This window comes from Myotis lucifugus, unplaced genomic scaffold, assembly GCF_000147115.1.
Source record: "Myotis lucifugus unplaced genomic scaffold, Myoluc2.0 scaffold_0, whole genome shotgun sequence".
Lineage (NCBI taxonomy): Eukaryota > Metazoa > Chordata > Mammalia > Chiroptera > Vespertilionidae > Myotis > Myotis lucifugus.
The window spans coordinates 11,306,856-11,321,635 of NW_005871048.1; the positions used below are offsets into that span (position 1 = coordinate 11,306,856).

General features: G+C 39.7%; 1 protein-coding gene and 1 pseudogene across 2 annotated transcripts in view; one reads left to right on the top strand and one right to left on the bottom strand.

Annotated features, from left to right (window-relative positions):
- The window catches only part of COMMD10 (COMM domain containing 10), a 139,018-nt gene extending 125,094 nt beyond the window's left edge, over positions 1–13,924 (bottom strand). For both annotated transcript variants that reach the window (XM_006081128.3, XM_023745937.1), the window contains exons 1-3: positions 13,835–13,924; positions 12,002–12,112; positions 8,971–9,126 (exon numbers count right to left, since the gene is read on the bottom strand). In XM_006081128.3, the coding sequence (XP_006081190.1) occupies positions 8,971–9,126; positions 12,002–12,112; positions 13,835–13,924 (357 nt within the window). The remainder of the gene's footprint in view (positions 1–8,970; positions 9,127–12,001; positions 12,113–13,834) is intronic.
- LOC106698045 lies at positions 9,504–10,085 on the top strand (annotated as a pseudogene).
- Positions 13,925–14,780: the final 856 nt, after the last annotated feature.

Here is a 14,780-nt window from a genome sequence, read left to right on the forward strand (position 1 = left end):
CAAATAAAAATTTCTAATTTTCTATACTCTATATAAAATACAGGTATTTAACAATTAATGAAGCAAATAATTAGTTGTTACACTTAACAATAAAGTTAATCATATAATAGCTTTAACAGGGATATTTTTTTAAGAATGTTGTAAGAATACTATTATCTTAGGAACAATGGCCATCCATTTTTAAATGTAGATTTCTCAAGAATCTACAAGAAAATATGATGAAATTTCACTTTATAATGAAACTAGAGGCCCAATGCACGAATCCGTGCACTTTGAAAGGAACTATGGGCCACGAGGCTGTGGTGGGCACGGGGGTGGGTCTCGGCCCATCCTCCACGCCCCCGCCCAGCCCTTCCCGCCTCAGCCCCTGGTCCCGTCTGCCGGCAGCCCCGCCCCCGCTGCCACCGCTCCCACACGCTGACAGCACCAGCCCCACTCGCACCTGCTAATGGCGTGGAGTGATTGGGGCTGGCGCCGGCAGCGGGGTGCAAGCAAGGCCGGCACGTCAGCAGGTGAGATCAGTGGCTGCTGCCCTGATCGCCCCTCAGGAGCAGAGGGAGATGGAGAAGCCCTCAGAGGTGATCGGGGCCGGCAGCGGGTGTGATCGACAGCTCCAGCACCAGCAGCGGGTGCAAGTGGGGCTGGAGCCAGCAGTGGATGCGAGTGGCAGCTGCTGGCCCCAATAGCCCCTCAGGAGCAGGGGGAGGTGGAGAAGCTCTAAGGGCAATTGGGGCCGGCAGCCGCCGCTTGCACCCACTGATGGCACCGAGTGATCGGGGCCAGCGCCAGGCGCCGGCAGCGGGTGCAAGCAGCGGCTCTGGCACCAGCAGCAGGTGCGAGTGGGGCTGTCACCAGCAGCAGGTGCGAGTGCCAAGCAGGATCATGGTGCGTGGGAACAAAGAATTTCAGTAACCACCAGAGGCTTGCCCCAATGACAGTGACTGGCGCCCCACCTTGGTCTGGTGCCCCCGCTCACCTGCTCCACCATTCCACCACGGCCGACACCCACCATGTTCCCACGCTCTGCTACCCTGCTGTCAACACCCGCCATGTTACGCGTGTGCCCCTTGGTGGTCAGCGCACGTCATAGCAACTGGTTGTTCGGTTGTTCCACAGTTCATTCTATTTGCATATTAGGGTTTTATATATATATATTAGAGGCCCGGTGCACAAAAATTTGTGCACTCGGGGGGGTCCCTCAACCTGGCCTGTGCCCTCTCGCAGTCTGGGAACCCTCAGGGCATATCCATCTGCTGGCTTAGGCCCGCCCCCCGGGGGATCGGGCCTAAACTGGCAGTCAGACATCCCTCTGGCAGCCCAGGAGCCCTTGGGGGATGTCCACTTGCCAGCGGGGACCAGGCCTAAGCTGCAGTCGGAGATCTTTAGCGCTGCTGAGGAGGCAGGAGAGGCTCCCACCACCACTGCTGTGCTGGCAGCCATCAGCCTGGCTTGTGGCTGAGCAGAGCTCCCCCTGTGGGAGTGCACTGACCACCAGAGGGCAGCTCCTGCATGGAGCATCTGCCCTCTGGTGGTCAGTGTGTGTCATAGTTACCAGTCATTCCCAGTTGTTCTGCTGTTAGGGTCAATTTGCATATTACCCTTTTATTATATAGGATAGAGGCCTGGTGCACAGGTGGGGGCCGGCTGGTTTGCCCTAAAGGGTGTCCCGGTCAGGGTGGGGGTCTCGCTGGTGTGCCTAGCCAGCCTGGGTGAGGGGCTGAGGGCCGTTTTCAGGCTGGCCACACCCCCTTCAGGGTGGGGGTCCCCCCTGGGGTGCCTGGCCAGCCTGGGTGAGGGGCTGAGGGCTGTTTTCAGGCTGGCCAGGCCCCCCGGTGACCCAAGCTCCTAGCCTCTCCTTTTTTTTTTTTTAGCGCCTCCTTAAGCGGAGGCCAGGGTGGGCTGGAAGCAGGTATCTGGGATTTATTTATCTTCTATAATTGAAATTTTGTAGCCTTGAGCGGAGCCCAGGGCCGGTCAGGGCAGGCGGGAAGCTTGGCTTCCTCCATCGCCAGGGGCAATCCAAGCCTCCTGCTGGCTCCAGTTCCATGGCCGCCGCCATCTTAGTTGGGTTAATTTGCATACTTGCTCCTGATTGGCTGTTGGGCGTGGCTTGTGGGTGTAGAGTAGTGGTGGAGTGATGATTAATTTGCATGTTTCTCTTTTATTAGTGTAGACAGATGAGAAGATCTATACTAATAAAATGGTAATATGCTAATTAGACCCATAGACCAGATGTCTTCCAGACCTTCCAGACAAAGCCACGGTGGCAGGGACTGAGGCAGAGGCGGTTAAGGACAATAAGGCAGTCAGGCAGAGTGGTTAGGGGCAATCAGGCCAGCAGAGGAGAGCAGTTAGAAGTGATCAGGCCTGCAGGGGAGAGTGGTTAAGGGTGATCAGGCCAGCAGGGGAGAGCAGTTAGGGGCAATCAGGCAGGCAGGCAGAGGTGATTGGGGGCAATCAGGCCGAGAGGCAGAGGGCTTAGGGGCGATCAGGCAGGCAGGCAGAGGCAGTTAGGGGCGATCAGGCCAGCAGGGGAGAGCAGTTAGGGGCGATCAGTCTGGCAGGGGAGCAGTTAGGGGCATCAGGCAGGCTAGGCAAAGGGGTTAGGGGCGATTTGGCAGGCAGGCAGAGTGGTTAGGGCGATCAGGCAAGCAGGTAGGTGAGCAGTTAGGAGCCAGCAGTCCTGGAAGAGAGAGGGATGTCCGATTGCCGGCAGTTGGACATCCCCTGAGGGGTCCCGGATTGGAGAGGATGCAGGCCAGGCTGAGGGACCCCCCCCCCCCCGCTGTGTACAAATTTTGTGCACCAGGCCTCTAGTATGAATATATTTGCCACGTAATTTGGTAACGTTAAGACTACTCTTAACAGGATAAAATCACATTAAACACCATTTTGAACATTCCAAACAAATGTAACTGTCAATTTATATTTTTAAAACCCCCTAACAAACACACATAAATGCTTTTAAGAAAGGGAATCAGTGCATGTAGTCTTTAAAGAGAAAGTTACTCGTCGAAACCGTTTCGCTCGTGGATAGAGCGTCGGTCTGTGGACTGAAGGGTCCCAGGTTCGATTCCGGGCAAGGGCATGTACCTGGGTTGCGGGCACATCCCCAGGGGAAGATGTGCAGGAGGCAGCTGATCGATGTTTCTCTCTCATCGATGTTTCTAACTCTCTATCTCTTTCCCTTCCTCTCTGTAAAAAATCAATAAAATATATTTTTTAAAAAAAATAAATAAAATAAAGAGAAAGTTACTCAGAGTGCTTAAATGTGCCTTATATATACTTATTATATCTGATACTTATCATATCTGATACTAAATAAGGAATAAAGTTAGCTTAGAAAAGTAAAAATATTTTGGGAAAAAAAAGTATTATATAAAAAGAATACAATTATTTCCCTTATGGTCTCAGGAAAAAAAAGATATACATCAATAATATTTAACATGTAAGTTTGTACATTTAGTTTAGTAGAAATATATGTAAAGAATTTATAAATAGAATTTCAAGAGTAAAATTAAACATAGCATTAAAGTTCTGTCTGAAAGGGGATTCATGATTTAATAAATGTCATGACCACATAGGCATTATAACAAAAATCAAATAGGAAAACCCTTTTACAAGAACTCTGCTGGCAGAGTCAACACTGATAAAAAATAAAAATAAAAAATAAAAAGAGAATACAAATTATAATAAGTGGCAGTGACATTTCATCTCATGTCTACAAAGAGGTTAAGAAAAACATCTATTTTTTAAAACAAGAGAGACGGAATAAAATATAAAAATCCCTTCAATCATATCCTGCAAAAATCTATCACTAAAATTCATTTTCAAATAATAAAAGATGAAAAGGTGTTTTTAAAAACTGAATTAAACATAAGCATCTGTTGATTTTTTAATTTATTATTTAATTGAACCTGACTCTTTGAATTTAGAATTATTACCCCCAAGTCTTCCACTGCAAGTACCACCCAGACAGTTCACATGAGTGAGCCCCTAAGTTACCATTAAAACATCAGTCAGTCATTGTAAATATACCTTTTGTTCATTATATAATAAATCACTGACATATATTTTGTTATAATTTAAATGACATGACCTATTTTCACACATGACTATTTTTAGTCACCATATCCTAAACAGTTATTAGGATAAGAGAAAAATAACATCATAGCTGCCAGAGATAGCATGATATAAAAGGAACAAAGCTTAAGAGATAGACAGATCTGATTCCCATCTCAGCTTCACCATGGACCACTTGGGTATCATGATAAAATTACACTTTCTAAAGTTTTATTTCCTTTCTTTTAAAAAATATGAACCACACAAACATACACACAACTATATAAACCACCCTTCATAATGTCTGATACAAAAAAAAAAAATTTGCAGGTAACATTTAGGCGGTAGTCCTATATGATAAAAGGCTAATATGCAAATCGACTGAACAGTGGAACAACCAGTAGCTATAATGCGCACTGACCACCAGGTGGCAGACGCTCAACGCAGGAACTGCCCCCTGGTGGTCAGTGCGCCAGAAGCCAGGCTCACAGCTGGCGAGTGTAACGGTGGCAGCGTTAAGGATGTCCGACTGACGGGTTAGGCCCGCTCCCCATGGGACTCCTGGACTGCGAGAGGGCGCAGACCGGGCTGAGGGACCCCCCTGCCGAGTGCACGAATTTTATGCACTGGGCCTCCAGTATAGTATAATGGCTTAGGAGTGTGACTACTTGTATAAAATCCCAACTCTGCCACTTACTTAGCTGCATAACAATGGACCAATTATTTAATCTCTCTAAGCCTCGATTTTATTTTAAATAGAAAGTAGAACTATTAATGGGTTTTATAAGATATAAAGCACTTAGTGGAGTAGTTGGTCAACAATAAACACAAAAAAAGCCTAACCAATGGACACAGACAACAGGGGGTGAGGGCATGAGTGGGGGGGGGGGGGGAGCAATGGGGCAATAAGGACACATATGTAATACCTTAACCAATAAAGAAAAAAGTATTAAAAAAATAAACACAAAAAATGTTTGCTATTTTTATATTACCTTAATTAAGCATTTAAAATAATGTACTGGCTATCCTCTCATATACTATAAATTGGCAAAAAGTAATTTCCATCATTCTCAATAGGCCAATATGCAATTAATCATGTTCATTCAATTTCTTTTTGCACATTTTATATGATAACTGATTAAACCACATTTTAAGCAGAACTTAATATAAATGTAACATAATATGGAGAAGTATTACTTTAAAAATATATATCATCTAGAACAATGATGGCGAACCTATGACACACATGTCAGAGGTGACAAGTGAACTCATTTTTTGGTTGATTTTTCTTTGTTAAATGACATTTAAATATATAAAATAAATAACAAAAACATAAGTCTTTGTTTTACTATGGTTGCAAATATCAAAAAATTTCTATATGTGACACGGCACCAGAGTTAAGTTAGGGTTTTTCAAAATGCTGACACGCCAAGCTCAAAAGGTTAAATCACTGATCTAGAAGATACTGAAAAATGACTTACTGTTAGAAGCATAAAAATATTTTAACTCTACTTGTATCAATGTAAAAATATAAACCCTGTAAAATATAGAGAACGAGCAAATATTAAAAGGCAACTAGATATTTATTTTTAATGGAGATGGTTGGAAGAAAAAGAAATTCCAGTAACACAAAATGGAAAACTTAAAATCTGTACAGGACATAGGAAAAAGTAGAAACTGAAATGAAAAATGAAGCAGTGATGTAGAGGACACTTGAGAGCTCTTAGAATGCAGTTTTTATAAAAGAAAGAAATGGAGAGAGATGAAAACAAAGGGCATTTTCCAAAACCTATAGCTAATATCCTACTGAATGAGAAACTGAATGCTTTCTCTCTAAAACTGGGAACAAAGCAGGTTGTTTCAGACATACCACTCGTATTCAACATCATATTAAAAGTCCTAGTCAGTGCAATAAGGCAAAAAACAAAATATAAAAGCTAAAAAGACTAGAAAGGAAGAAATAAACTGTCTCTATTTGTGGACAACATGACTGTCTACAAAGAAAATCACAAGGAATCCACACCAAAAAAATGCCATAACTAATTAGTGAGTTTACACGGTCATAAAATACAAGATCAATATACTGTACAAAAATCAATTGTGTTTCTATGTACTAGCAACTAACAATTAGAAACCAAAATTTTAAAAATAGTACTATTTTCATCAACTCAAAGAAAAAACTAAATACTTAGGTACAAATCTAACAAATTATGTGCAGGATCTGTATGCTAAAGAATGCAAACACTGACATGAGAAATAAAAAAGGACCTAAAAAAAACAACCATGGTATATCTACACAATGGAATATTACACTGCTGTAAAAAAGAAAGAACTCTTACCATTCGCAACAGCATGAATGGACCTAGAGAGCATTATGCTAAGTGAAATAAGCCAGTCAGAGAAAGATAAATATCACATGATCTCACTCATTTGTGAAATATAATGAACAACATAAACTGATGAACAAAAATAGATCCAGACACAGAGAAGCATCAAACAGAACATCAAACTTCAGAGGGAAGGCAGGGGAGTGGGGTGGGGAGGGTTAAGAGATCAAGCAAAGGACTTATATGCATGCATATAAGCATAACCAATGGACACAGACAGTAGGGAGGTGAGGGAATGTGCTGGGGAGTGGGAGTGGCTGGAGAGAGGTCAATGGGGAAAAAAGGAAACATATATAATACTTTAACCAGTGGTCGCCAACCTTTCGGACCTCACAGACCACCAGTGGTCCTCAGACCACCAGTTGGCGACCACTACTTTAAACAATAAAGAATTTAAATTTTTAAAAAAGGACCTAAAAAAATGAAGAGATATACTCAATACTGTTAAGAAGACCTTTCTCTACAAAGTGATCTATAAATTAAATGTAATCTCTATTAAAATCCCAGCAGGATTTTTTATCCTATATAATAAAAGGGTAATATGCAAATTGTCCTTGACCAGGAGTTCGACCACAGCCCTTCCCCCCAGCTGGCCCCACCTCCGATCAGCCGCCCCAACCCAGTTGAGGGCGGGACCCACCCATGCATGAATTTGTGCACTAGGCCTCTAGTAGATATATAGAAGCTGGCTTTCAAATTTATATGAAAGTGCAAAGAAACTAGAAAAAAAAAACAATTATGAAAAAGAACAAAGCAGACTCACAATACCTGATCTTAAGACTTACTACAAAGCTTACAAAGCTACAGTAATTAAGGTAGTGTGATATTGGCATAAAGACAGACAAATAGATCAATGGAACCAAAAAGAGAGTCCAGAAAAAGACCCACACAAATATGTCAAATTATTCTGACAAAGGGACAAAGACAAGTCAGTGACAAAATGATGTTATTAACAAATTATGTGGGGGGAAACGAACATCCATAAGCAGAAAAAAAAAAGAACTTTGACCTGCACCTTATGCCTTACACAAAATTACTTCAAAATGGATCTTAGACTTAAATATAAAACATAAACCTATAAAACAATTAGAAAAAATAAAAAGAGAAAATCTTTGTGACACTACATTAAGCTACATATTATTAGATACAAAACCAAAGGCAAGATCAATAAAAGAAAAAAATTGATAAATGGAACTTTATCAGAAATTAAAAGCTTTTGCTCTGCAAAAGACACTTAAGAAAATGAAAAGCTATGTACTAGAAAAAAAAATCTGTAAATCACATATCTGACAAAAAACTTACACCTAGATTATATAAAGAACTCGCAAAACTCAACAGAAAGAAAACAAATACCCTCCACACATTGTAACAACAAAACAAAAAAAAAAAAGAAAGAAAAACCATACATTTCTATATGCTGGGATTCATGCCTGTAATCATCCTTTATATTACTATAACGGGACTTCTTTATCTGTCATAATGTGGAAATATAGTTAAACAAAAGATTTGAATAGACACGTCACCAAAAAATAATATCAATGGCAAGTAAGCACATAAAAAGATCATCAACATAATGTTATTAGGAAAATGCAAATTAAAAACACAAGATATCATGATAAACCTAATACAATGGTTTTAATGAAAACAACTGACAATACCAAGTGCTGACAAGAATTTGGATCTACTAGAACTCTCATATAATGCTGCTGAAATGCAAAATAATACCAACCTGTCACAAATACTTCCAGAAAAGAGAAAGGGAGGGGACCACTTTCCAACTCATTTTACAAGCCCAGTATTACCCTGATACCACCAAAGACATCACAATAAAAGTACAGACTAATATTCCTCATGAACACAGATGGAAAAACGTTTAACAAATTATTACAAAATCAAATACAGCAACACATAAAAAGGGTTATACATCAAGGCCAAGTGATATTAACCCAGGAATAAAAGGTGGCTGAAAATCGGAAAATCAATTATGCTAACACAGAAAAACAAAGGCAAAATGATCTGTACAATCATTTTAACCTCCATTAAGAGTAACTAAAGGTAACTAAAGAGATTTGTGACCTTTTTGTTACTTTACATTTTTCTTAAAGTGTTCATTTTGTTCACTGTTTGTAACTCAACAAATATTGGCTACGCTACCTTCCGCATGCACAACATTCTGCTAGGCACTAATACAGAAAAACAAGTAAGTATGTGAATTGGTAAAATTACAGTGAGTCTTAGATGCAGGTACACAATTAAAAGAGAACCAACTCTGTCCATGGCCCCAAAGGGAAAAAAAACTTTCATTCCTATCCTTAAGTTATAGAGGCATATTTTAAACTGTAAATTGAAATTAAATCACATTGTGGTTGCAAATATGTATGGCAATAACTTTACAGGAAATATTGTCTATATACTCTTCTGTCCGACTGTACCTCTCTACAAAATATTAAAAAGCTCTTCGGGTATAAAAATCTATGCCATACATTACTGAAAAATATCTTTGGTGTAACCTAAACTATACCTTGTGTGGAGCGAGAATCCTCTGCCTGAATTTTTCGACTGTTTCTTGACCCATGGAAGACCAAGTATTGACAAATGCTTCTGCTTTGTCTTGTGCAAGATGAATGTTCTCTAACTGCTGCTGCAAAGCTGCAGGCTTCACATTGTGATATACTGCCTATTAAAGAGAAAATAAATTACATATATCTCTAATATTCATACAGAGACCTTGATCTATAATCAAATACAAAATTAATAATTTAAACCAAAAGAATATTTTATATTTCTATTGCAGAAAGTTTTTGTTATTTTATAAACAATATACCATTCCAAGGGCTGAAAGATTTAGGATTAAATGCTTAAATTATTCAGGCTAAACTTTTTCAGTTTTGCCTGAGGTTTAAGTACTCCATTTAATGGAAAAACTTCTTTGCCTTAACTAATGGTGCCCTAATTATTCATTTCCTGGGTTCTCCCACTACCCCATCATGGTCCAAGCAGGTTGGGCCAGGCAATGGTTCTCAAAGGCTCTCGGCCCCCCACCCCACTGCCATGATGCCCAAGAGGGAGGTCAGCTCCACTGAGGGCGAAGCAAAGGAGGAACCCAAGAGGAGACCAGTGAGGTTGTCAGCTAAACTTGCTCTGTAAAAGTGGAAATGAAGCCAAAAATGGCAGCAGGAAAGGATAAATATGCAGACAAAAAAGTGCAAATGAAAGGAAAAAGGGAAGCAAAGGGAAAACAGATAAAAACGGCTAACCAGGAACCTAAATAAGAACTACCAGTGGAAAATGGAGAAACTAAAAATGAGGACAGCCCTAGTCAGTTTGGCTCAGTGGATAGGAAGTCGGCCAGTAAAGTGAAGGGTCCCAAGTTCGATTCTGGTCAAGGGCACATACCTTGGTTGTAGGCTCCATTCCTGGCTCTGGTTGGGGCAAGTGCAGGCAGGAGGCAACCAACTGATGTGTCTCTCTCACAGTGAGGTTTCCCTCTCTCTGTCTCTCCCCCTCCATTCCACTCTCTCTAAAAATCAATGGAAAAATATCCTCTGGTAAGGATTAACAACAATAAAAAAAAGTAAAAATGAGGACAGGCCAGACTCAGATGAAGCAGGAGAAAAAGAAGCCAAGTCTAATTAATATCATATACCATGTCTTATCAGTGGTATCGGTCTCCCTTTTTGTACAATCCAGAGAATAATTTTACCAACTATTTTGTAAATGCCCATTTTTTAGTAGCTTTAGAAACATTTTTAAGAATGAAGGAATTCGACCTCATCCCATTTTTTTTAAATGTAAATGATTTTTTAAGAGGTGAAATCATTTGCTGGTTGTTTCTTTTTTGATACAACCAAAACATAGTGGTATATTAAATATGGGAGGCTTTGATTATCTTGGGTGTCAACTTAACATTCCATAGATGAGGGTAGTTTTTCTATTCTATGATACAAAGCATATTAAAGTGGCAATTTGAAGTCAGTCATACATTTACCATGTCCTGAACATTTTAAATTACTTTTATTCTCATTTTCATTTCTGGTAAAATTGTTTCCTAAAGAAAACCACTTCTTGATCTTGGCTCTCCCTGTCAGAATTTTGTGCGCTCTGTAACATCTTTGGTGTGGTAGTCCAGTTTTCCTAGTAAGTTTGTTAATGTGCCGTGAAAGATTGAAAATTTGATTCTGTAGTATATACGACGTTGAACAGTAAATGAGTGGGACTTTGATGTATCAACATTTGAAGATATTGGTTCTTGATAGTCTATTAAGGAAAATTAGCCTTCAAATTTTAAGCTGGGACGTCACTGGAATAACTGTTTAGAAAAGAATCACAATTACATGACTTTAGGTTTTTGGTATATATGTTAAGAATTACGTACAAACTGAAACGTCTGTGTACTTATCCTCAAAACAACCAATTAAATCTCAATTATGAAAGGAAAAAAATTCATTTCCTTATTTCACTTAATTATTTCAAAGAGTAGTACAATGGTTTTGCTTCCCAACTAACAAAAATTTCTAAGAAGCAGTCTCAAAACTGCCCTCCCTCTCCCAACTTCCTAGATAATATATAATAAAATATTGTAAAAATTGTAACAGTGGTATCTGTCCTATTACCTACATTATTCTGGAACAACTTTCTCATAAGCCCCTTGATGCTCTGTCTTACTTGATTATCCTTTTCATCTACTGAAGGCCCACCAAGGATAGTCATCATTATGATCTGTAATTTGTATAAAGCTGTATGTGTAGATGCCTGGTAGCTTGTCCTTTTAACAGTATCTGTCACTAGAATGTTCATGAAGCAACAGTACTATTTAAAATTTAATTCCACAAGTATTCTATTTAATCAACCAACAGGAATTTATAGAGAATCTATGTTAAGCCCTGGAATGTGCTAGGTTTATATAAGATGCACGTGCGCGAGTGCGCGCGCACGAGATCTTGGCCTCCCACAAATTTAAAACCTAGTGAAGAAGATATCACTGACACTCATGAAATAATGAAAGACTAACAAAGTGGTCTACTATGATAAGCTAAAGATAAAAGGAACCCAAATAGGAGGAAGAGTGCAAGTGTAAAGGGTCAAGGGTACAATGAAAGGAGATGTGAGAAGAGATGCAGGCAGAAGGGCAGCTCAGTAGAAGAAATAATATGACTAAAAGTCCTTTGACAAATATTTCTTTTCTAAATGTTTTATTTACCATCTTAGTCAAATAAATCCCCCAAAATCATTTGTTAAAATTTTTAAATAAAGTGTGTTCATTTTTCCAAATTATTATAACAACAATGAATTAAAATCTTTTATAACTGTCTCAAGTCAATAAAGTCTTGATTCATACTGTCAAACACTTACACTACTCAACATTAAGACTGTTTTACAAAATGCAATACCCTGTGGGGGAAAAATCATACATTCAAAATTTTTTTTACTACATTGAAATTCTTAAAATATATTCACAGCTTCCATTTGCACACTTAAGAAGAAAAAATGTTACCCTATCATAGCAATACAAACATGTACCAGAAACCAATGGTTAAGAACAATAAAAATACCTGTTCTAAAATGAATGATATTGTTTCAAGAACTAGGTGAAGATCTTGTTTCTCTAGAGAAAATGCAGCTTGAAGTTTTTCTTCCTCTTCTTCACTGAAACTGTTCTCAGCCTACAACACAAAAAGCAATCTACTAGCACACATTCAGGTATTCAAAACTCAGATCCTTAAAGGAAGATCCATTCAGTCATATATGGAATCAGAAATTGAAAGAAAGAGTAAATCCATGGTAAAAAACAAAAACAAAAACATGCATTTGTAAATTTCAAGCTCTCAAAATCAGCACAGTTCAATATCTGGATCTTGCCATGAGTCTCTGCCTTGACAGCTTAGGTTATGCACAACCACAAGTTCTAGTAAAAGAGCACAGTCCAGTGTGACTGGAGCACTTCCAACGTGGGGAGAATACAGGTTGTGGCCATAATATATTATTATAATATAATGTTAAGGATTTTGAACTTTTTTCCATGGACATTGGAAAATCACTGATGGCTTTGATATAATCAATTCTTTTTTAGGAAAAAAAAATTGGAAAGATAAATGAAATAGTATCATGAAGAAGCAATAGGAAGGGAAAGACTAGAGGCCTCATGATGGCAGTTTGAAGGTAATCACTGCATCAACAGAAGAGATAATAAGAATCTGAACTAGGACTATAAGGAGAACTTGGATTTGAAAGACACTTCAGAGGAAGGAAGGGCTTTGGGGCTGGCTCCTGGCCAGGAAAAAAAAAAAAAGAGGAATGAGTCCAAGTTCTTGTTTAACAGGGATGCCAGAACAGTTAGTGGTGCTCCATAAACATGTGATGGATGGAATTAACTTTTTTATAACCTGATAAAAAAGTTAACTTAGATTGGTGAGCAAGCAGTGAATTACTAAACATCAATATGTCAAAAATAACCACACCCTTGAAACAAAAGTGAAAGATTAAATGAAGGATTACTGATTGACAGCAATACCACAGAATTATTTTTAAGAGGAAGAATTAAGTCATAAAATCGGAATTTTCCCAACGCATATTCCACAGAACCTTAGTCCCAAAATATATGCCATCTAAAACAGTTCCAAGGCCAAACACATTTGGAAAATTGTGCACAGCCTTAAATATTTACTATAAACACTACTATATAATATATACTGAAAAGTTACATAATAAAAAGAATTAACGTTAATGAAGACAGAGCTTCCAAAACTTTTGACCATGGGACATTATCAAATTTTCATCAACAGACTGTTGAACCTCAGAGGGAAGACAGGGGAGGGTGGGTGGGAAGAGATCAACCAATGAACTTGTATGCATGTATGCATAACCAGTGGCCACAGACAATGGGGTGGTGAGGGCCTGTGGGGGGAGGGCGGGAGCTGGCTGGAAGAGGTTAATGGGGGGAAAAGAAGGACCTATGTAATACTTTCAACAATAAAGATTTTAAAAAGAAAATGTTAACCAGGAAAAAAAATTTTTTCTAGAGACCTGGTGTTCTCAAAGACGCACTTCGAAACATTATTCTTCCATTATTCTTCGCAAAAAGTTAAGTAGAAACAGTTTCAGTGGAATCACAAGAAAGTATTATATGCCGGAACCAGCTTGGCTCAGTGGATAGAGCGTCGGCCTGCGGACTGAAGGGTCCCGGGTTCGATTCCGGTCAGGGGCATGTACCTGGGTTGCGGGCACATCCCCAGTAGGAGGTGTGCAGGAGGCAGCTGATCGATGTTTCTCTCTCATCGATGTTTCTAACTCTCTATCTCTCTCCCTTCCTCTCTGTAAAAAATCAATAAAATATATTTTTAAAAAAAAGAAAGTATTATAAGTTATAGAAATGCAAACATACAAACCTTCAGGTGCAGTTTTTGAAGAATTCGGGTGAGCAATCGTGGAAATCTTCCTATATCTATTGCATTTATCAGCGACACTGCTTTTTTCATGCTAAATAAATTAGTAAAACAAAGTTTTTAAGTGAACTTTCCAAGTGGAATTGTACTGGTTATAAGCACAGTTGTCCATAACTGCAGGTGTAAGTTTTCATTTCAACAACTCTAATGGCTATAAGGTAAGTCTGAGTGAAACGAAAAAAATAGATGATGGCCAGCAAAGTAGAGGCAGGGCATTACCTAATGCCCCCCCGCCCCCCCCCCCCACCCCCCCCCCCCACACACACACCCATTCAACTATTGTTGAAAAGGTCTATTTGGCAAATGTTCTCCTTCTTTGGGGCAAGGCAAACTACGAGGAAAGTTTGCACTCTGTGGGGGATGGCATTAATGTAGCAGTACAGTATCCACTTAACCCAAAATGCAAATGCAAAATGAAAAGAGTGGGAGGAGGGAAGTGGCTGGTACACCATAAATATGAAGAATAGAATGCTGTATGGCAGATCATTTTTTAAAAAAATTCTACACAAAAATCATTTGGGGTCACTGAGCACACGGTTTTAAAACCCTGCTGCAACAGTAATCGAGAACTTTTCGCTATGTGAGGAGCACAGTTCCCTCGCACCGTGTCACTGCGGGTCACTGATGCGGGGTCTGGTTACCCAGACGGCGGTGGGAGGCAAGTTTCTGGCTGTCAGAACTCAAGGACTCCGGGCAGAAGGAAAAGCTTTGACATGGCAACTGTGTTCTTCGACATTCCTGCCCAATTCGGGCGCAAAGGGTTCTGTTCCGCCTTCAGTGACTTGCCCATCCATTCCCGCACTTTCCCACACCCACACACCCCCATTCACTGGACTCGATGACTTTTCCTGACATGAAGTCATTTTCACCCAAATGTATCTCCACCGCG